General features: G+C 37.8%; 1 protein-coding gene across 2 annotated transcripts in view; it reads left to right on the top strand.

Moving 5' to 3' along the window:
• Nucleotides 1–8,595, top strand: part of LOC140483745 (protein Wnt-7a) — a 30,307-nt gene extending 21,712 nt beyond the window's left edge. For both annotated transcript variants that reach the window (XM_072582235.1, XM_072582237.1), the window contains exon 4: nucleotides 1,881–8,595. In XM_072582235.1, coding sequence (XP_072438336.1) covers nucleotides 1,881–2,360 — 480 coding nt within the window. In that variant the 3' untranslated portion in view covers nucleotides 2,361–8,595. The remainder of the gene's footprint in view (nucleotides 1–1,880) is intronic.
• The last annotated feature ends 14,908 nt before the right edge of the window (nucleotides 8,596–23,503 follow it).

Below are 23,503 nucleotides of genomic sequence, written 5' to 3'. Positions count from 1 at the left end.
CTTATGATTTTGAGTTCACTGAGCCACTAAGGATGGGGACGTTATTTATTTTGTGCAATCAGAATTAGTATTGAGCATTCTCAGACCAAGCATAATGTCAATAAGGTGTAGAGTGAAACGTACTGTAATTTGTTCCTGTAATATAATAAACCCATCTCAAACCTGCACTAAGGCATACTTTATCCATGGGATGCCACTGTCTCTGGTTAGGCCAGCATTTATTGTTCATCCCCAATTGTTCTTCAACTGAATGGCTTGCTAACCCATTTTAGAGGGCAATTATGAATCAACTACATTAAACATATGGAGTCGCGTTATGCCTGACTGGATAAGCATGGCAGATTTCAGAAAATTTTTAAAAAATCATTCGTGAGGTGTGGGTGTCCATTCTGGCCAGCACTTATTGCTCGTCTGTAGTGCTTTTGAGAAGGTGGTGGTGAGCTACCTTCTTGAACTGCTGCAGTCCACATGTTGTAGGTTGACACACAATGCCCTTGGGGTGAAATTGCAGGATTTTTACCCATCCACAATGAAAGAACAGCGATATATTTCCAAGTCGGGACAGTGTGTGGCTTGGAGGGGAACTTTCAGGTGGTGATGTACCCAAGTATCAGCTGCCCTTGTCCTTCTAGATGGAAGTGGTTGTGGGTTTGGAAGGTGCTGTCTGAGGATCTTTGGTGGATTTCGGCAGTGCATCCTGTAGATAGTACACATTGCTTGCTACTGAGTGTTGGTGATGGAGGGAGTCAATGTTTGTGGATATGGTGCTAATCAAATGGGCTGCCTTGTCGTGGATGGTATCAAGCTTCTTAGTATTGTTTGAGCTGTACCCATCCAAACAATTTGGGAATATTCCATCACACTCCTGACTTATGCCTGTAGATGGTGGTCAGGATTTCGGAGTCAAAAGATAAGTTCTTTACTGCAGTTTCACTAGCCTCTGATCTGCTGCTGTAACTGATGTGTTTATGTGGCAAGTCCAGCTGAGTTTCTGGTAAATGTAACTCCCAGGATGTGAATGTAGGGGATTCAGTGATGGCAGCACCATTGATTGTCAAAAGGGTGGTGTTTCGAGTGTCTCTTTTGGAGGTGGTCATTGCCTGGCATTTGTGGGACACAAATGTTCCATGGGCACTTGTCAGCCCATGCTTAGATATTGTTTAGACCTTGTCACATTTGAACATGGACTGCTTTAGGGTCTGAAGAGTTGCAAATGATGCTGAACATTGTGCAATCATTGGCAAACATCCCCACTTCTGACTCTATCATAAGAGGGAAGGTCAACGGAAGGTTAAATAGTCACCATTATTTTTGAACTCTAAAGTTATAGTCAATTTGAATTCCACCATATGGTGTGATTTGAACTCACATTACTAGAAAATTAGTCCATACCTTGAGATTACTAGTCCAGTGACACTTACCCCTATGCCAAAGCCTGCCCTATTTACCACACCTAGCTTCTTTCAAATGATACTGTCCACTAATACATAATCATTTTTTTCTGTGTAGCGTAGAAGGGCAATTTTTAAACTCAGAATCCAAAGGTGAAAATTCTGACTGCACTATGCAGTTACCTAAAATGAATTTACCTTCACCTTGGACTATGTGTCCAGTTTCTGCTTGTTTTGGTCTTTCAACTTATCTGCAATGGGCAAAAACCATTAAATAAGAAAGGAATGCCAGGAAACATCTGAAATGATTAATCTATGAATGATTAATTGCTGAATCTCATTAATCTTTACTGCTTTTTCCATCTTGTCAGTAGGCAGTTTGATATATTTAAGGTTCTCATAATCCATTGTAAATGAAGAGAAGTGTTAGAGAAATGAAGCAATGTTATTGTGGGATTGATAAAATGTATTTCATTTACTTTAATGTAGATCCTTGGAGAAAATATGAAACTGGAATGCAAATGTCATGGAGTGTCTGGATCGTGTACTACTAAAACATGCTGGACAATGCTTCCCAAATTCAGAGAACTTGGCTACATCCTAAAAGAGAAATACAATGAAGCAGTTCAAGTTGAACCAGTAAGGACACATCGAAACAAGAGACCAGTCTTCTTGAAGATTAAAAAGCCACTTTCATATCGCAAACCTATGGTTACAGACTTAGTCTACATTGAGAAATCCCCTAACTACTGCGAGGAAGACCCAATCACGGGGAGCGTTGGGACACAGGGAAGAATGTGTAACAAGACATCCTCGCAAAATAACAGTTGTGATTTGATGTGTTGCGGACGAGGATACAACACGCACCAGTATTCCAGGGTCTGGCAGTGCAACTGCAAATTCCACTGGTGCTGCTATGTCAAATGCAACACCTGCAGTGAAAGAACAGAAGTTTATACATGTAAATGAAATTAAATCCTTTATAGGGAGGACAGTCATACCCTCCAAAGAAAATACTCCTAAATTTGCACATGATCTCAATCTAGTGGCTGTGAGTTTGCAAATAATGTCTCGCTTTCCTATAGAGTGCAAAAGCTTGAGGATCCCTGTCTGATAATATTGCCAGATTGATGAGCCCAGCTGGATTGCAAAGAGAAAATAGCACCTGCTGCCATCTCCATAAATATAACCATACAGATTTTAAATATGTAAAGCCTATTTCAATTAGTGCATTGAAATAAATCCAGGTCTGAACTGAAAATGGCACAAGGTTGAAAAAGCCATAGTGAAATCAGCAGTAACTTGGCTTGAAAATAAAGCCCTTTAAATATGGACTATAAACATGACAGGGTTGACAATGCCCTTGTGAGAATTTCTGCTTTGAGTGTGGATTATGCAGATTTAGGTTTCTGCATTTGTGAAAAGCTTCTGCTTGACTTGCCTGTCTGGATCTCACAGGATTGGCTACAACAAGTATTACTGTTTTCAGTTTCCCATAGACACTGACTTATCAGCTTTTTCTTTTCTGCCACATTTTTTCACAGCCATTAAGAAAACCATGGTGGACTGGGGCACTTGGACATAATGACTGACTATACCAGCAACATTAAGTAAATAGTAACGACAATATTTAACAATATATTTAGAGAAAAAGAAACTAATATTAATTTATTTAAAAAGAACTTTACTTCTACAAAGGAAGAGTTTTATATTCTTTGTAGAATAATTTCTTTAGATACAGCAAGAATTGGATTTGTTTGGCTGTATATATTAGGTTTTGCTCCGATATTTCTAACAGCTGTATTTGCAGGAATATTCTTTATCCTGCAGCATCAGGCTTTTTACTGACAAAAGCAGGCATCTTTTGTAAATCTTCTGCTGTTTTGCTGCTAGTTGTCTGGAAAATCAAACTGTTATGATCCTTTAAACTACTGTAAAAAAAACTTGATTATTTTTTCACTTTGAAATGTTAACTAATTATGAATCATTTGAACCTAAAGATTATCAAATTTGATACTCCAGACAAATCCCATCATGTGGAAAAAGGAACCATAGGTTAAGAGAATATATTTTGTAAGAGACTATTTTTATATGAATATTTTATTTATACTGTTTCTGCTTGTATAACTCTATAACCAGTACTTTTCTTAAAACATGCATAAAAGCTGTGATTATTTGTAATAGATCTGAGGGAATTTAACAGACTTAAGACTGATTAGTTTAAGGACAGAACAGAGGCAAGCTGGATAAATTCAGATTCAACTAGTAGATGCGTCAAATGCACAGTGAACTTTCTTAGATTAACTGTATCCGGATATGTGTGTATAAACTGGCTCATTATTGCATTTCAAACTGCAGAATATGCAAAACAAGAACAGGGTATGTAGCATCAATTTTGTTAGTTGGCTTGAATTCATGATTGGTATTAACTGGATACTCACTTATCCCTTTCAGAAAAAAAATGAAATTGCTTCCCGCATGCGTCAGTCATTAAAATGTGGGGTTATGACTAGCAAATCTGCTGTGTGTGCTTTGAGATAAAGCTTCATATTGTGAAAGTGTCAGATTGATTTCGTCATTGCTATGCTTTAGACTGTGACTGTACAAACTAGCACTATACACACTGTCTGATTCACACAGATAACAGACAGAGCTGTTATCTATAATAACAATGAAAAGTGGTCTATTTCTTTTGTAAAGAATGCTGAGAATTCAAGAGCACATTCACTCTTTAGCATTTACAGTGCAGGTACATCTTGCATATTTTTAACTTCCAAGTTTTTACCAGCTTACATAGGATCAAGAGAATGCAAAAAAAAAATGTTTTACTAGCTCCAAGATATACAGATTTTGAAGGTTTTATCTGGTTAAGAAAATGACACTTATTTAAAATAATTAATATTCATGGACCAAAATGTAATAGAACTACCTGCCCATTCTGATTTCTCTCCTCTCTGAAAATATTCTTGATAGTTCATTTTGACAGTTTCCCAGGGTGCTTGTTTTAGATATGCAGTATATGATATGTAATCACCTCACCAAAGCTGAATATCCACTTCTGAGAGTTGTCTTCCTGCCAAGAAAGGAAAATCCTATGCCAGATGTCATTGGAAAAATTAATAATTAAAAACAAAGTTCTCAAATTTATAGTCCACTAGTTTAGACATATGGAGAAAATACACACCAGAGTCCTGCAACATGTATAGTCTATGTCATAGGCTGGACCATGATAATTGCTAGAAGTTCTTGTTTAGATTTATATGTACATCTCAGACACAATTGATCTGAAAAACTGTTTCATATAATACATACTGCAGTATTTAACAGTTTTAATGTCCATATACCATAAACTGCAATACTTTGCAGAACTCCAAATTAAATAATTAGCATAAACTGAATGTAAAAAAGTAAAGGTTGTAACTTATTTTAATGTCCATTTTATCTTTAATTTATTCATGCTTTGTATTTGTATCTTCACTTCCATACCAAAGCTCGGCTGCATATTTTTAATCTCACAAAAATCTTAGCTTGTAATGTTCTTTCTTAATAATTTCCAAATACATCCTCAAAGAGATCAATGCATGAAATCCATATCCCAACAAGATGAAATCTCTAATTGATGACTTGAGAATATTTCAATGAACTTTAAGGTATGCAATATGCTTAAGAAAGAGCGGTTTTAGCCTCAATTTAAGAAGGAAAAATCTGAACAATAAGTAGTAAATGGTCAATGCCTCATTCATTCATCAGCTTCTCAACCAAGCAGCCATGAAGACTAATGTAACATTTCACCTTTTAATAACAGGATGAACGAAGACATTGCCAACATCTTACAGTGATAATTATGCAGCTAAAACTGCCATTCTGATGACTTGCTTGGACAGGAGGAGTGGTAACAAAATAGTGATAGATTGTTCTTGCATCAGTCTGCCACAGTGACATCTGTTTTATTCAGAGCTCTACCACAAGTTGCTACAACAACGCCAAATTGCTTTAGAAAATGCTGTGTTGTTGCTGAGAGAATCTTGACTACCCATTACTGAAATGTTAACTATGCAAAACTAAGTAACATTTGGTAACCCTTTATCCAAAAGGCAAAAATAGTGTAATGTTTGGCATGGGGTTGAGGGAAAGAAGATACAGCAAATGATTGTTACATCCCAGCTTCTGCCTTTTGCTGTCTTTGATTGAAAACAAAAGCAAAGTAGTGAAACTGTTTGATTCACAATTATCTTGCTCTTAAAATCAAACCATATAGATTATAAACAGACAAAAAGCAGAGCTTGTGTATCAGAAGTATAACCTCCCCTAACCAGATCAGCTCCACAATGCACATTTTTTTTTGTAAATTTGATGTAATATATTACAGGATGCTTTTAGTACTGCAGGATAGTAACATTATTTCCCCAAATTTGTCACTCCATTTATCTTCAAAAAAAAAGCACTTCAAGTGAAATTTTGCAGACTGCATTCCCAAATGTTTCAGAGTTGCATGTTCTACACATTATTGAAAGTTGTTGAATCCAGAACCAATACCCAAGTCCAGCCAACTGTAGCTAACAAATACATAATCTGAAATAAAAATGTACTGAAAGTCAAACTAAACACATGATCAGAATTCAGGATTTCTTTGTCTATGGATTAAAAGCAATTTTCAACACTTCACCAAGAATGGTCACAAATCAAAATCAATCAACTCACAGAAAAACTTCTGGTTCATCAATTACAAATATTTTAAAGTCATGAATTTGACAGAGAAGAACAGAGAATTTTATTTCTGTTTTTATTTATGTCCCTGTAATTGCAACATTCAAATGAGACTCCTGAATTAAAGGGTTTAGAAGGTATAATGCATATATGACATATTGATTGTTATCTCTATTTTAGTTCAGGAGGACATAATCAATGCAGAAAGAATTTAATCCCAGTCTCTGCAGATGGTTATCTTATTCTGAAAAATACATTCCCTAGAAGGAGTGTGAGTAACGGTTTTATTCCAGAGATCTGTACTTCTGGTCTTCGGAAAAAAAACATGCAAGCCAAACAACAGATGTTTACGTTACAAAATGCTATCAAAAATCACATTAAATATTATTTTGTCAGAAGTAAAGAAAACTATCAAAGATTTTCTTTGGTATTAGAAACTGAAAAAAAGCACGTATTGTTGTAGCATCATTTCTATCAATGGATCAACTTATAAATGCCCCATTAACTATATTTATGACAAAGACTGATGCATAATCACATGGAGAATTATTGAAATTTGACCTTTTACCTACACCCTAAAGATAGAAGTTTAACTTTTTGAAACACTAAAAGTATGCTTGTCTCTCCCTCTGTTTATAAGTAATAGTTCAAAGACACTCTCCGTCTTTTATTCCTGTATGAATATCCAATTAACATTCAACAACAAGTGATTTTACTATCTTTCATCAAATTCATTAATGTCTTTTAAGGAAGGAAATCTGCTATTCTTACCTGGGTCTGACCTCTATATGACTCCAGACCCATAACAATGCCTTAACTGCCCATGGAGCAATTAGGGTAATAATTGTTGGCTGAGTCAGCGATCCTCACATCCCCTGAATGAATAAAACAGATAACTCAATTTGCTAGTTATCTATAGTTGGACAACCTCAAATTTGAATGCCTGACTGATGGCCATGATGAATTCTATAAACCCCCTTACATTTCATTTCCTCTTATATCATTTTAAACATTGGCATTAGTTTGTTCACTTAGACCGAAAACAATATTGAACGGGAGATAAACAATATTGAATGGGAGATAACAATATTGAACGGGAGATAAACAATGATGGTGAATAAGCTGCAACATCATCAGCGTATGGAGCACAGGCTGTTGCGTGATAATGTATTGCATTATCTTTAATATTCCCAAAAGTTCTCATGTCATTGACTTGTTGCAGTTTTTAGAAGAAACAGAGATCCCTGTGAAGTGCTACTCCTCTTCTGATCATTTGATCAGACTACGCAAGTACAGTGTGCCAACTGCATAAATTCATCAGTACTTTGAACTTATTTTAAGTGCCAGTAGACTAGAATATGCACATTACAATCTCCTTAGAGACTGATAACATTACTTTCAAAATCATGAATTTCTCTGTGATCCTCACGAAGGATTGCAGGCCAAGATTTTGTATTTTAAAACCTTTACTATAGCAATCTCACTCAAATCAACAATGACCAAATGTTGCTCGGCAACAAATACACTCAGAAAACTTATTCCCTTTTAACAGAGCCAAAGACGCTGCCATGCTTCTATATTATATCACGTTCTCAGCAAAAACTGTAGTCCTGAGCTTAAAAATCCTAAGGACTTTCTGATTTAGCAAGATGTCTCATCCTGCCCCACTAGGGCGAATCCGTCAGTGTCCTTTTAAACAAGGTTCCTTCACTCAATCCTCTGAACATAACTGAATAATCCAACCCCATTATAACTAGATAGCTGTACATTATCTCATACCTTTTGGCATCAATCTGATTATTGGAAGAGGTGGCTGTACAGACTTGGCTGAATGCATTATTCTGAGAAAGTGGGGAACTGTTTAGCCCGAGCTCCCCTTAAAATTTCCTTTGCTTCTAGAACAATGGTGTTACGAATGCATTACAACAACAGAAAGAAGCAAATAGAATGTCAATTTGATAAAACCAATGATTGTCAAAAAAAGCCCAATGAAAATGGGGTATATTCAAAGCAAAAGGAAACAAAACCTACATTCATTTAGTGCCTTTCTTGACACCAGGGCAATCAAGAGCATTTTACAGACAATTAAATATGTTTGTAGTACAGTCACTATTGTGGTAGCGGATACACAGCATCCAATTCTGCATGCTGCAAAGTCCCTAGAAAACTTCGAAATAGTTGCTGGATATCTATCTTTAGACTTTAGATGACACGCTCTGTCTTTCTGTATAATGATGTTATGGGATCTTTACTTCCAACTCAGGAGCCAATTGGGGCCTTAGTTTAATATTTCACCCAAAAGTCTATATCTTTTGGAAAGCAACAGTCCCTTAGTGTTGCATCATAGTGTCAGCCTAGATTATGTACTCAAGTCTCCGAGGTAGGGCTTGAACACATAACGTTTTGACTGGGAGCGGAATGACAAAAAATAAATGTGCTTTGTGTAAGTGATAAATTTGTATTTCATTTATTTCTAAATAAAGTTATTTTAAAATTTTGATTTTGTCTTAAAGGGTAATAGATGGAAAATCTTAGGCAGGTGAGTGCTGAACTGGAATTTCTACCCCCAGGTTTTTAGTTTGATTGAACAAAACATCTGAACCAAATCTGGTTTTTGGGCTCCTGTAAAATGACCTTAAGCAGTTAGTTTTTTGATGGAGTTGTATTTACAAACATAAATTTTGTCATGTATATCTTATAGCACCAGCATACACCTGGAATAAGGCAGTTTGTGATTAATGGTAAATGCTAATGTGCTGCTTTGCTGGAGGTATACCATCTCCTAGTTCTGCTTCAGAACAGTCAATCCAAGTTCCAACAGAATCAAGCTGAAATTCTTTAATGATTTTCAATTCACTGTACTAACCATACTACATCAAACCGATAATATCCTTTGATCAAATTCTGTATGCAGTTATTACCTTTCTCAATTCTTTTAATACAATAAACTGCAAAAGCATTACAGGTATAGAAATATAACTGAATATCCATTATAGCCAAGATATCCATAATCAAAGTTTTACTTTAAATTGGATGAACCCAACTGATCAAATCAATTACCTGTTCAACCTCTTTTCCTATCATCCCACACTGAGGCAATGTGCACCTTATTTCTTCTCTTGGACATTTTTCCAGCTGATGCCTTCAAAGAATTGCCTTTAGCATTTATTTATAGTTCAATGATCAGATCCTCCTCCTCATGAATAAATCAGGACCCTAACTAATCTCAGATTGACAGTACAAATAACTTAATCTCTTTCAGAACAAAATTGTCACTTTCTCATGACTGGTACTTCAGTTCCTGTGATCCAAAACTCTCGGGTTTACAAACTGGTTATGTCCTGCATTAAGGTAACCTATGGCAGACTATCAGCACACGCCAGGTTTCCAAGCTGGCGCTAGGCATTGGGCCTCATTTATGTTATTTGGGTGAGCTGCCAGTACTTGTGATGGCTACACAGGCAGCTCATCCACCTTACATAGGTTAGTGTCAAGCCACTTGCCTCACTGGTAATAATGCAAAGGGAAGCCTTGGCAGTTGGTAAAGGGTGATTGTGAAACCAGGAATATGGATGAGAATTCCTGTTCCTCCTGGAATCATAGCAACATCTATTTTTAAATTTTTTTTCCCTAAAAACAATACTTTTCATTGGTGGCTGCTACCCATGTTTCAATGTCCATTCAAGAATACTTATTGCAATGCAATTTTTTAAAGAGACCTAAAATAGATCTGAGGTCCTTCAGATACAAATGTAAAGAGTCCAACAGTTCGTTTTAATATGTACAAGTAAGTGCTGAAAATCACCTACCCTAGTATTGGGTCAGATATCTTTCAATTGACCTTGGGGAATAGAACATTTGTCTAAATCTGTCTTTTATTACTTGTAAAATGGTACAGGGAGGTCCAATTATTACTTTCTATGCCTTACCACTTGATTGTCATTTTGCTCTAAAAGAACAACAACATGATCTAGCTAATGAAATCCCAGACAAGAAGATAACAGTCTTACAATGGTCTGGCTGGCCTGATAAGAACTCTTCATGTGCAAGTCTTTATATGTAATTTAATACTATTTAAGAATCTCATAATGAATTCTGTTTAAATAGATATGCCCTATTAAAATTAGAATATCATAACTGATCAAACTTTTTGAGACTTTGTGTAACTGATGTTTCAAGAAATCAACAATTATCTGCGCACATTTTTACACGACAATTTGCAAATGCTTAATCACAGAAATCTTGGGGCAAAGCTTTAAAGTAAAATTGAGTGCAATCATGATCTAAAGATTCTATTGTTGTCCAAAAATTCTATTGTTGTACAAAGTGACAAAGTTATTCATCAATCTTTAATCTGATACAGACAAAATTTATTAGTATCTTGTGGGATTCAGTATTAAACTATAATTGATATTGCTGGCCATGTATGAGGAGAAATTCTGTAAGCCACAATCTTGAAAGAGCAGATTGCACTAGTTTGTACAAAACAGCATACCAATTTAAGATTTACAGTTTGTTTGGAGGTTAACTGAGCATGACAGTAGTTTTTTTAAAAATGATATCACTAGGTTCTGAAGATGTAGAATATATTTCATCATTTGAAAAATGTAATAAAATGGGTGCCTATTTCCCATCCAGCAGTAATAGTAATAATTCCAGCAATCAGTCATAACATGAAATTATTAACTATTTAAAGAGATGGAGGATGCAGTTATTTATTGATCAATGCGGTTGAAGAATGAACATTGCTAAGTGAAGAATTAACAACTTTGTTGACGAGGCTATAAAACTTCGAATAGAAAGATGCAAAGAATGGTGTGTACATTTTCGGAGATTATTTGACATGCCTTCACCTGCTGATCAAAAACATAAAGTACCTGAGGAGAGACCAAGGAGTACCTGGAGTATGAGTGAATGTAATGTGTAAGTCCCACAGGAATTGGAAATATAGTAGAAAAGGGTCTGACCTTCAGAAATGTAATGCTACTTGCTTGAAAAAACCTTCTCTGCACATATATATAATTATATAGAATATAAAGCACAGAAATAGGCCATTCAACTGACCTCAGCCACGTTTTCTGATCTAACATGAACATTCACCAGATTGCTTCCTGGGATAACAGGTTTGTCCTATAATGAGAGGTTTAGTCCATTGGGTGTATATTCTCTGGAGTTTAGGAAAATGAGACACTGAGACATACAAGATTCTGAAGGGGCTAGGTGTTGTAAGTACTGGAAAGTTATTTCTTCTGGTTGGGGATCTAACACACTCAGAGGGCACAATCTAAGGATGAAAAGGTCAATAATTTAGAAGTGAGATAAGGTGACATTTCTTCAATCAGAGGCTGAAATCTTTGGAATTCTCCACTCTCAAGGATTGGGGAGCCTCTATTGTTAAAATATATTCAAAAATATATGGGAAATGAAAGAGATATGGAGAGTGGGTTGGAAAATGGAGTTAAAGGGAAAAATATTAGTCATGGTCATACTGTGGCAGAACTGGCTGAAGAAGCCATATTGTTCCTATTTCTTATGTTCTCTTGGCACAACCCCTTCATTCTGTCATATGTTTAACTAGCCTCCTCTTAACTGCATCTGCAGTACTTGTCTCAATTACTTCCCATGAAACTCACTCCTCTCTGTGTACAGATGTTTGTCCTGAATTATCTATTTGATTTCTTGGTGACTATCAGATGGTGGTGGCCTCAGGTTCTCATCCTTTCCACAAGTGGGTTTGAACTTAGTGCAGATGATAGGGATCTCCATTAATGCCTGGAGAGTTGTTGAGAGCATGATGTCACCTCTTTTCAGAAATGCTCACTCCATTAAGTGCCAATCATGTATTAAGGCAGCAAGGGCAAGACTGTGGTTCTCCATGGGCTTCTTTCAGATACTGGATCCTCAATAGGCCTGTCCTTAGACATTGGACTGGGGAATGCTTTAAGCAACTTCAATATGGTTTACTTCCTAGGCTTCCCACATCGTGATCTCACCACCTGCCACTAACAACAGATTTATGCACTTTTCCTCCAACTTTCTCTCACCATTATGGTGATGGATCCTTTCTTATCTTTTAACTTAATCCATATGGATTACTGTTAGTAATATTCATTTCTAATTCCATTGTGCTATCTTTAACAAGAACAGGTACTTTATTTCCTCCTTCCTTCTCTTTCTGTCCTAAATGTGTTAAAGCTTGAGTAATTAATTTTGAATTCTGCTCTCTATCTATATTTCAGTTAGCAACTCTTCTTATTGTATCTTTGTCCTCATTATAAACTATTTTCCGCAGGTCATCTGTTTTGATTTGAATACTTGGGATGATGCTTCAAGCAATTTTAATTTTATACCTTCTTTTGTTGCTTTTTGTAGTTATTTCACTTCTGTATTCTATGATTGCATTCCATTACTGGTCATTTGTGTTATTCTTACTAATTCTTCTAGTTTGCCTTTTCCTCTTTTCTCCTGATTCTTTTATTGGTATTCCTCAATAGAAGGTGAAACAAAAGCCAGAATTTTCCCTTTCCTGGTTTGGTGTGGGCAATGATGAGCAAGTTGGGAAAATACATTGAGCATGAAAAGATCAAAATCTTGACATTGAGAAAATATTTTGTGATTTCTCCTTTAAGTTTTCAATGGTGATTTTAGAATCAAGTGGCAATATGCACAAATTTGCAATTTGTTATTAGTCCAAATTACGTTATTTAATGCCACTTCCACAAAAAATTAGCCAATGCGAATTATGAAGGTGAAAGTTAGAATGATTAGTTGTTGGTTGAATACTTGTATCATAAAGGGTGGCACAGTGGCTCAGTGGTTAGCACTACTACCTCACAGCACCCGGGACCTAGGTTTGATTCCAGCCTTGGGAGATTGTCTATGTGGAGTTTGCACATTCTCCCTGTGTCTGTGTGGGTTTCCTCCAGGTGCGCCGGTTTCCTCCCACAATCCAAAGATGTACAGATTAGGTGAAATGGCTGTGCTAAATTGCCCATGGTATTCAGGGATGTGTAGGTTAGGGGTAAGTGTAGAGTAATAGGGTAGGGGGATGGGAATGGGTGGGTTGCTCTTCGGAGGGTCGGTGTGGACTTGTAGGGTTGAGTGCCTTGTTTCCACACTGTAGGGATTCTCTGATTATCATCCTACAACACCATAACCCTCCATGCTTCATGGGCACATCCTCTACAGATCTTTTGACAACATAAGTCACCATAGTAAACCATCAGGCTTGCTTCATATTCATTGTTCCTCTCAGAACAACTCTCACACTCCTTCAGAATGCCGCTGTCGATTTTGGAGCTCAAGGACATTTGTCATTTGTATGATTCTGCCAGTTCGCTTTGGACAGGGACACACACACACACACACACACACACACACACACACACACATATATCTAGGCCATGCATCTTCACAGGATGCATTCTATGGCTCGTGATGTGTTTTCTTAGCACTCACTCACTTTGCACTTACTTAGAGGCTGCCAGTCATTATGGTTTGCATTAACTTTTATTGTATATGGAGATGCAGGCAACATATCATGGTGGAGAGTCAAGGAGGTGAAAATGTTGCTCTAATGCAATGGACACTGTTACCCCTGCAGCATATACCAACAGGCTATACAGAAAGCACACTTCAGGCGTTTCAAGCAAATAACCATTTCTGAAAGTCAAAAGGATGCAGTCCTTTAAATGGTCAAGGGGACAATGGGCAGTCAGGGGTACAGTCATATGTAGTCAAAGGGCTTGCTTGATTCCAGTTCATGGTGTTGGCTCCAGTTCTATCAGAGTCCAGGACTCTATGTTCTTGCAGCTGGTTTCTGAGTCACAGTCAGTCTTGCCGGTCAAGTGCAAGCAACCCAGGGATTAGGGTTGGTCAGTCAGGCGACATAGAGACATTGATCCAGAGTTGGATCATGCAAAGTTAGGAGTTTTCTGCTAAGTCAATCTGGGATGAGGGCCCTAGACATTCCTGGGGTATTTGGATAATAATCATCTCGTTGAGAGCAATCCTGAGAGTCCTGGACAAGGTGAGAAACTGAAGGCTGGGTTAAGATTCATTGGACTGGGTTTCTGAGGGAATAATTACAGTGATGGGGCAATTCAAGAAAGGAGAATGGAATCTCATAGAACATAGAAGGACATTGAGTATTCTGGTGGCAGGAGGTAGGGTGGTGGTAGTGTGGGGTGTTGGGGAAGGTTTGCTGCTTGTCCTGGCTACCTTAGCCTCTCCATGGGAACAGCAAATGGCCAACAAAGCCAATAGCTGTGAGGATAAAATTGCAGCATTTAGTGGCTCAACAGAAATGGGAGGAAACTTCTTTCAACTGCTTTGAGAGTACCCTATCACCATAGTGTAAAGGTAATCAAATGAAAAGTCTTCTGCTTCATTGATGTTTAACTTATATATAGCCATCAGTACCAAATCTTGATGGTCTGAGCTGGATATTGTGGGAGCTGTCATAATCTTTCATGTTAGACAAGGCAGAGGTTCTTGCTTCTTTCCTGGGCTATCAAACCATGTAAGGTTGGCTGCTGAAAGGAAAAGGCTACTTCTTCCAAACATGGCTGCTGACACCTTTTTGAAATTCCCAGATTGACACAGAACGAAAATACAACATTACACACTCTTTCACCAGTGGAGCAGACCATAAACCTCCTTGAGATGTAGTTTTGATGCCTGCAGTGCTCCAGTAGGGCCTTGCAGTATGGCCTAGGAAGGGTCTCCTGCATAACTGTGACACGCTGCCCTCTTCACAACTAGAGTCAACATTGGTGCAACGTCCTGGATGCAGAAGAAATCATGGATAAACAGTAATTTTCTGAGAATGAAGATGAAGATGAAGATACTTAAGCAGAGAAGATCGAGCAATGCTTGGTGAATGCATTGAGCCAGAGAGAACCTCATTGACTGCAGGATGGATGAGCTGAGTTTGGACTTTATTTTGTTGTTAAGGCTCTGTTGGTAAGATGGCAAACAGTCTTGCTTATTGTAAAATAACATGTGTACCTTACTTTTGCTATTACTTTAGCAATCACTGACTTTCTGTTGCTGAAAAGATGTCTAGTCATCCATGAACTTAGAATGAATGTTTTCCTTCAGAGATGGGTATAATCATCATTAATTTTGTGCTCTTGTTCACAGGATAGGTGAAAGTATGGAATGATGTGTGCAGGCCAGGCCCAGCACAATCCTTGTGCATTATGTTTAGTCTCAGTGTTATCCACATAAAACATTGGTTCAATGATCCACGACATCTGAGTCAAGGAATTGATTGCTTAAGAGAACGTAGAATGTACAACAGTAAAGCACAGTACAGGCCCTTTGGCCCTCGATGTTGCACCGATGTGGGCCATTCCAACTTCGTTCATGCTTAGGATGTCTTAGCTCTCACATGGGTGTGGGCTTCCATTTTTAAGATCCAAATTCAAATAGTTTATTTATATGGCTCAAAACACCTTAGAATTTCATAAAACATTCAATATTCATACAGTCACAGCTACTGCATCATGTTTTTCTCTAGAATTTTCTCTCCAAGCCATGGGTCAGCTCCACCCATAGGCTAAAGCAATCAAGCACTGTACAGGGATCTGTGATCAGCCAAGCCTCATCAAACACTGCAGGAACAATTGAAGCTTACTTTAAAGATCTCACATATATGTTTGAAAATCATTTAATCCATTCAATTTGCTTTTTGCTTCAGTTTGCTTTTTGTGTGAAAGTGTGTTTTGATGAGCTACAGAGATTAGTTTTGACCTCCCTTTAAGTAAGGATACTGTATACAATGGATTGACATGAAGGTGCTGGAGAGTTTCCAGGAAGTGTTCTTTGTTGATGGTCAAAGTTCAGCTGGATACTGAAGGAATATATTTTCTTTTGGTTCATATAACCATAAAGGGCTGAATGACAATATGAGTATTGATGACTCTCCTACTCTGGGAAAGTCAGAAGATGCTGGTGGACAACTTCAAAAATAACTTCATGAAGGCATGCACCATATTTCTGCAACCATCGTCCTTTCATGATCTCCTTGTGTCTGAAAACAGAGTTACTGGTTTGCTGCACAAAAACAAGGGCTTCCACGTGGATCCTGGCATTATTGTGTAACTGATGGCACTTCTTAAAAATTGAAAGAATGAGGTCCAGGAGAAATGCAATGAATGTCATATGGCCATCAAATATAAAGTTTGGACAAGCCACTGGCTTAAAGTATCTAAACAGATGCCATTCAGTATGCACGAACTTGGGTTTCAAAACGATCTTGGTATACTGCATTCTGCACAATATTACACAGCATTGAGATGTAGAACTGAATTGAGAGCACTTGTTGTGGATGACATTGAGATGACTATGAAGGATAGACATGACATTATATAACCTTGCACAACATTGCGTTAATGCCAATGGTGAACCAATAGTTGGTAAGGATACAGTCAAAGAGGGATAGGTATGCCTGTAAGGCAGGTTGGAGTGATGATTAATGTGGTAGTTTAGATGTGAGAAGGCAGAGAAAGGGGTTTAGTTAGAATTGTAAATGAGGATGTAGGCAAATCTGGCACTATTCTCACCTTCCCAACCTGCTTAGGAACTAAACTCATTTCTGCATTGCATAAGGTACTTGATGAAGCTTGCCATGACAACCTCCAATCATGACTAACTTCTGTCACTTCCACTCCTCCTGGGGAACCATAGCTCTCTATGGCCCTTTTTAGTCCCCAACAGCACATCAAGTAAGGCACCTCTGTAGCAAAGTGTAGCCTTTTACTCTTATGTGGTAATACCTCTTTCTCTGTTCTACCTCCCTCCAACTAATTCAACTTTCTTGCTTTATGTGGGCTTTTAATAATGGAGTTCAAATATGTGTATTCAATGTTCTGCTGATCTTTTTGAGGAAGGTTGTCATGATGTCACAAAATAGAACTATTGATGTGTTAAATTACCTTGGTTGGTTTAATACCTGTAATTTTCAAGAACTGAGATGGGTATTAAAAAGGAACCAAAAGGTTGACTTAAAATGGCCGCAGCAGTCACCTGATCTGACAGGTTGGTTAAGTTTCATGAAACCAACATAGAATAAACATCTGATAGTCTGAACTAAACTGAGTATTTTATTCCAAAGGCAAAGAAAACTGTCTGAAGTAGACAGGAAAGTACTCTCTGCTATGGCCTCAATGACACAAAATATTCAAAGCCGTACTTTTTTTTTGTACTGGACACTACCTCATTTTTTTCACTTAATAGTATTATGTGTGTGCATGTGTGTCTGTGTTTGTGACTGTCCAAAGATCAAATGCTTAGTGTTACATCTTTATTATTTCTCTTGGGTTTAGCAGGTAATGCATTTGTTTTTTTTTAAACACTAAAGGGAAACCTTGTGATTAGCTCCTTACTGCTGAAATAGAAATTAATCAACTAAATTTTAGTTGGAGTGAGGTGTAGCCTTTTGCTGAATAGAACCTAAATCCTCGTTATGGTCATCCAGGGAGATTTAAGAGGAAAGAGCCAATCCTGGAATGGTCATAACTGACCGAAAATCATATGTTAAAATAGTGATTATTTATATTTGTTTAAAATTGCTAAAAAGTACATTTAACATACTGCATTTCCCTGATATTATCAGACCCACTTACATTCCTCTTCACATCACTAACTCCACCTCCACTCCGCCGGCAGTAAATCTGTACATGACAATGCATCATTCCACAATCACCACAGGGAGAGGGACCTTGCCGTTTATACCTACCAGGGGATGTGCAATATTGTGCCTGGAAAGTGGTCTTCCACACCCTGAGAATGGATACAATGAGGACTATTCGTTCCCTTATGCTATCTGTTTCATTCATTCATTCACTTAAATTCACTTTTATTCCGTAATCTCAAAATTACTTGTGTTTCCCTGAGCTCTGTCTTAAATCTCTTGCATTTAGTCTTGTTTTTATCTACTCTTATTATATTCTGCTTGACTGACATTACCAGCTGTTTGCAAATGTGAATTAAATCCATGAAGAAAAATTAGCTGCAGGAAAATTAAGAGATGAATTAAATAGTAGTTAACCATGCTTCAAAGATCCTAAAGTGCTTGCTTTTAATCATTACACAAACCATAAATATGTTAAATAAGCTGATTTTAGAAAATGTAAATAACAGCATGATGATGCACAACACTGATGTGTGAAAAGGTTACTTCATTGACTGTAAGAAGTTACTCGAAACTCCTACTAATGTCTTTGCATATTTATTAAAACGGAGACAGATCTCATAAAATATTTATAGCAGATTCCCAGGTTACAATAATTGAATAATTCAATAGTGTCTACTTAGCTGCGTAAACAACCCCTACCGATGAGCTATTTGAAGCTGTCCAAAGGTACATATGGGCAAAGAGAGGAATTTAATTGTTTCTAATTATGTCAGACTGCAAGTGCCATTGAACAGAATATCAGTAGCAAGATAAATAAGCATTTGCTATTATACAATATCTAAAACCATATTCCTTTATGTATTCTTCAAAGAAATAAATGTAATCTTTGTGCTAATTAATGCTATTAATTAATAATAATTAATACATTAATATGTAACCTCAAATAATTAATTTCATAATTTCAAGAGGCTCCTCATATGTAGGTGTGACCCAAGCATTTTGATCATTAATTTACAAACTGTAATTATCACTGCTACTTCATCTGAAGGAGGTATGGTGTCATAGATAGTTAAGATAACTAATTTGTAATAGATAAACTTTTACAGATTTGTCAATATTGTTTGTCAATAATAACATTTTGTGCTTTATGATCAAGATGTTTCGGTAACATTAGTGTAAAAAAGAAAAGAATTAATAGAATTGAATGCAGGACATGATTATATCAGGAGAAGGGAATATAAAGTTGAAAATGTGATTCTGTTGATGTAGTTATACAAGCTGAATTATTCTCAAGGAAATGAATGACATAAGAATACAACATTAATCCCTTGTCTTTTTTTTGGCTGAGCTGGTGACAATTATGAATGAGAAAAAAACATGGATTTTAAATACATCAGCTTTCATTTTCTTGGTATTAATGAAGGATATTGCTATGCATGTACAACTGAAAATATCAGCATAGAAATGTCATCTTAAGCCACTGGAGTGAGCCCGATCCCAAAGTTTCAGTGGGAATACAGCTTTTGAAGCTTATTGTTTACCCATGATCTGACTATGGACAGAGATTTTAGAAGCAAACTTTATTACTACCTACACCAGCTGAAATTGCTGCCTCTTCAGAAGTATATCAAGCCAAGGTCAATTTCATACAGTGGGACCAGTTCATTTGGAACAGTGAAATTTTGACCAATCACATGTTTTTCATTCAGCTTTTATATTCTAATTGAATAGATTTACCATGCGTTTGGCTAAGTGAAAGACAACACTCTGTACCAAGGTATCCAGTTTCTTCCATGAAGGCATTAGTTACAAAATGAGCAGTCTGGTATGAAATTAAGGTACTAATTATCTGATTAAGAGATTTTTGGGAGGGACCTGTCTGAGGTTTGTAAACGTCTTTCCCTTAAAGGATGCGAAATGATATTGTTGATGTGAACTTTGTTTCGGTGTGAACATTGCAAAAGCTTTTCAAGAACAGTGTCTGTTCTGTACATGGACTATAACCTTATGAATAGAAACAGTTGCTGACTGTCAACTCTAGTGTACCAGTATTACCGCTTCCATTTCCTTGGCACTTTTGGTTTGATCAAGGATGTTCTCCTCCTTTATACCTCTCAATCTTTTGGGCTTAGAAGGTCTATTCTCTTTGGCATTGCAAAATTAAAACGTACTCTTCATTGTTTACTTCTTCATTCCACAGGGTACGCACAAGTCTATCACATTTAGTTTTCCTTTTTTTGGTTCTTTGTAATACTTAATGACTAATCTTAGGCTCAGATTTTCACCAGGTCAGTCAGCCTGCCTATCATGAAAAAGAAATGGCACAAGTAGCTGGAAACCATACCAGCTGCCCTTGAACATGGATCTTCCCATTCTTAACAAGGATGAGGGGCAGCCACCTAAGGATTTGTACATGTGCATTCATGCAGAGTTGAAAAGGGTGGTGCTGGAAAAGCACAGCAGGTCAGGCAGCATCCAAGGAGCAGGACAGTTGACATTTCAAGCATACTCCCTTCAACAGGAATGTGGAGGGGGAAGGGGGATGAGAGATAAATAAGGGGTTGCGGGTGGGGCTGGGGGCAATGTAGATGGGAAGTGGATGCAAGTGGAATGCTCTACCCTCCCAATCGACCTATCACAATTATCCCCTACCTGCAACCAACTATTGCCTATGGCTTGGAAAGAGGCCATTAAGCCCATCAAGTCTGTACAAACCCAGGCACAGTCCCCCATCTTATCCTTGTAACCATGCACTTACCATAGCAATCACCTAACCTGCCCATGCCTGAGGACTGTGGACAATTCGTCATGGTCAATCCACCTAACCTGCACATCTTTGGACTGTGGGAGGAAACCAGAACACCCAATGCAAATCCACACAGACATGAGGAGAATGTGCAAATTCCACACAGACAGTCGCCCAAGGCTGGAATTGAAACCAGGTCCCTGCCATTGTGAGGCAGTAGTGTTAACCACTGAAACACTGTGCTGCCCATTCTGTGTTTTGTTTTCAGTAATGTAATGAAGTCCATGATGCAATTTATTTAAATTTCCACTGAGTATTTGTCCAGAGGTCTGCAAATGGTGAATAAAAAAAAGTGAGCTCGCATAGTAGATGAAAGAGTGGCAAGTGGGGCAACATGTGTTATGTTGGCATTTAGTTGGCATTACAGCTGTAAGGGTCCAGCGGATTGGGATGGGTGTTGGTTGATGTGGACAGTAAGGCGTCACCAGAGGCATGGGTGAAAGGAGCATTGACTGGTATGAAAGGTGTAGGATACAATGGGGTGGTTAGAGGGGCTTAGTTAGGCATGGGCTAACATGGATGGGATAATTGAGATTGTGTGGTGGTGAAGTGGATGACAGCTGGAGAGAAGATTCATCTGTTAATCTTTATTTTAAAATTTTCTTTATAGGGTGAGAACCTTGCAATGGGCTTTCCGCTAATCAACCTCCACAAAAGGCTTCAGTTCTTCCTAGTGTCCCTCTCCTACCACTCCTGCACTATCCCTAAACCAAGAACAGAAAGACTGAGCAAATATCTTCTTCTGTTCCTGTGCATCTGACTCTGTAACCAAGCTTTTGAGCCGATCATGTAAATGTAAAGTATTTCTATCTCTGGATTCCAATAGTGCCATTTTTAAATGTGTTTTGTGAATGTGGAATTGGGTGAAATCTAAAGGAAATAATTGGGAATGGGACATGTTAATGGCATCCTTTCCCACTTTAGTTTATGTAGAATTAGACACATTACCCCAGTTGAGGTTGAATTTGCCTGACTGGCTGTGCTTTTTGACTCTGATCTCCATCATAAACAGTCCTCACTTGCTCCTGAATTAGAATTTAGTAATGGTTTACCATACCTTCCTCACCTTTCTGCACAGTGTACTGGGATATCAGCTGCTGTAGTTAGAGGGAAATTCTGATGGTGGTTTTATTTGTTACCTGTTGTGAAAAAGGTTGTTCTATCCCAGTCCCCTTTTTCATATTACTTTTACATCAGTTCCCTTTTCATATCACCTCAATTGTGTGGTTGAAGAGAAGTCTGGCACAGTTGTCTAGAGAAATCCAGGCCTTCAAGTTTAGCAGATTGATTCTTCTCAATCACAGATGGATCCATGGTGTCACATTGAGCATCAGCAGAAGGTACACTTTAGGACTATTTGTACTTACCTTTGAAGAAAAAAAGCAGAAAATCTTTGTGAATTTTTCCTGACGTTTAGGTACAGTGATGTCTCAGGCCAAAGCAACTACCATTGATTAACCTGCTATGCTTACAAAATAGGTAGTCAATAAGGCCATACTTATATTTTTAATTTCCTTTGTGTTAAAATATCAAGTTGCGAATATTGTACAATGACTGGTATTTGGGTGGGATCTTTTTGGGGAGGCTCAGATTGCTCAATGCAATAAAAAGCCTGTTAATATATTATGTTTAATATAACCCAAAGGACAATTTCTATAATTATTTAGAAAGTACTATTCACAACAAAGTTCCTCATAGAAAGAAAAAAGGTAGCATGTTTTTTTAATTAAATGAAATTGCTGAATTAACATTTTCCCTGAAACGGTGAGAAAACACAATGCTCAATTGTGTGGTTGAAGAGAAAATTACACTGTATAAGCAAATTAAAGATCAAAACCAGACCACTAATTACAGTTACATTATTAAATTTTCTTCACTGCTCTTGCAACAGAAGTTGTCAATGCAATTCATGTTTGAATGCAGCATTCTTGTTCAGATTTGTTTGAAGGCTCCATGTTTATAAACACGATTTTACTATTTCATATTTTACTGCTTAACAACTGGGTAGACCTAGAATAAGACAATGCTTTATACTTTACAATAGACATTCAGAAGCTTTCTCCCACATACTTACCAATGACTGCTACTTTGCTGTAATGTGTCAAAACATGAGTGTCATTCAAGCATGTTGCATCAATAAATTCTTATTTTGCCAGTGTGACTCAACATGCTCAAAGGTAAGTTTTGTAATGTGGTGTAAGAAAATAACCTGGTAAATTCCGTAAGAACATTGGGCTGAACCTTGTAATATTCTGGCAAAGTTTGAGTTGCATAATATTTTTAGCGGGATTTCTGCCACAGGGCCGAGCGAGTTTTCTCGCTGTATCTTTCCAAACATACCTCATTAACAATCTCCACGTTCCTCTGGCATTCTTCTTATCTAATTTCAGCCTCATATTATCATGCACTGTTCTCAGAACAGCCTGTCACTCAGCAGATATCTCGGAAACCACTGGCATCCCTTGCACCATGCTATCCTAATAAGGTTCTTTTACATATACCAGTGCTGTCAGTCCAGAGCTACCCTGCATGTTTCTGACCTTTGCCCCAGGCAAGGCAGATAGGGGGAGATCAGTGCCCTGTGCTGTAGGCCGGGACTTGAGATGATCAGACGAGTCCTTCATATAGTCCAGGCTTGATAGTGGAGGCCATCACACCAGACATTGCCAGGCTGGCCTGTGGTGGCCACCAGGGTCAGTGCAGTCTCGGCCATCTGAATGAATGGACAGCACTGTAGGAGGTACCTCTATGCCTTTCTCTACTCCCACAGCATAAGTGTCACCATCTTCTTTCTGATACCTCACACTCAATCTATCTCGGCTAACGTATCCACCTCCCACCAACGCTCGCGCTCTACCACTCTCACTAATGCCTGTGCAACATGGATTATGGTGGGATGTGTTACAGAATGAGACAAGAAAGCTAAGCATGCACAGCCCCTTGGAACAGCTGCACACA

This window comes from Chiloscyllium punctatum, chromosome 12 (assembly GCF_047496795.1).
Source record: "Chiloscyllium punctatum isolate Juve2018m chromosome 12, sChiPun1.3, whole genome shotgun sequence".
Classification (NCBI taxonomy): Eukaryota; Metazoa; Chordata; class Chondrichthyes; order Orectolobiformes; family Hemiscylliidae; genus Chiloscyllium; species Chiloscyllium punctatum.
This window is presented reverse-complemented; position numbering and strand designations above follow the sequence as displayed.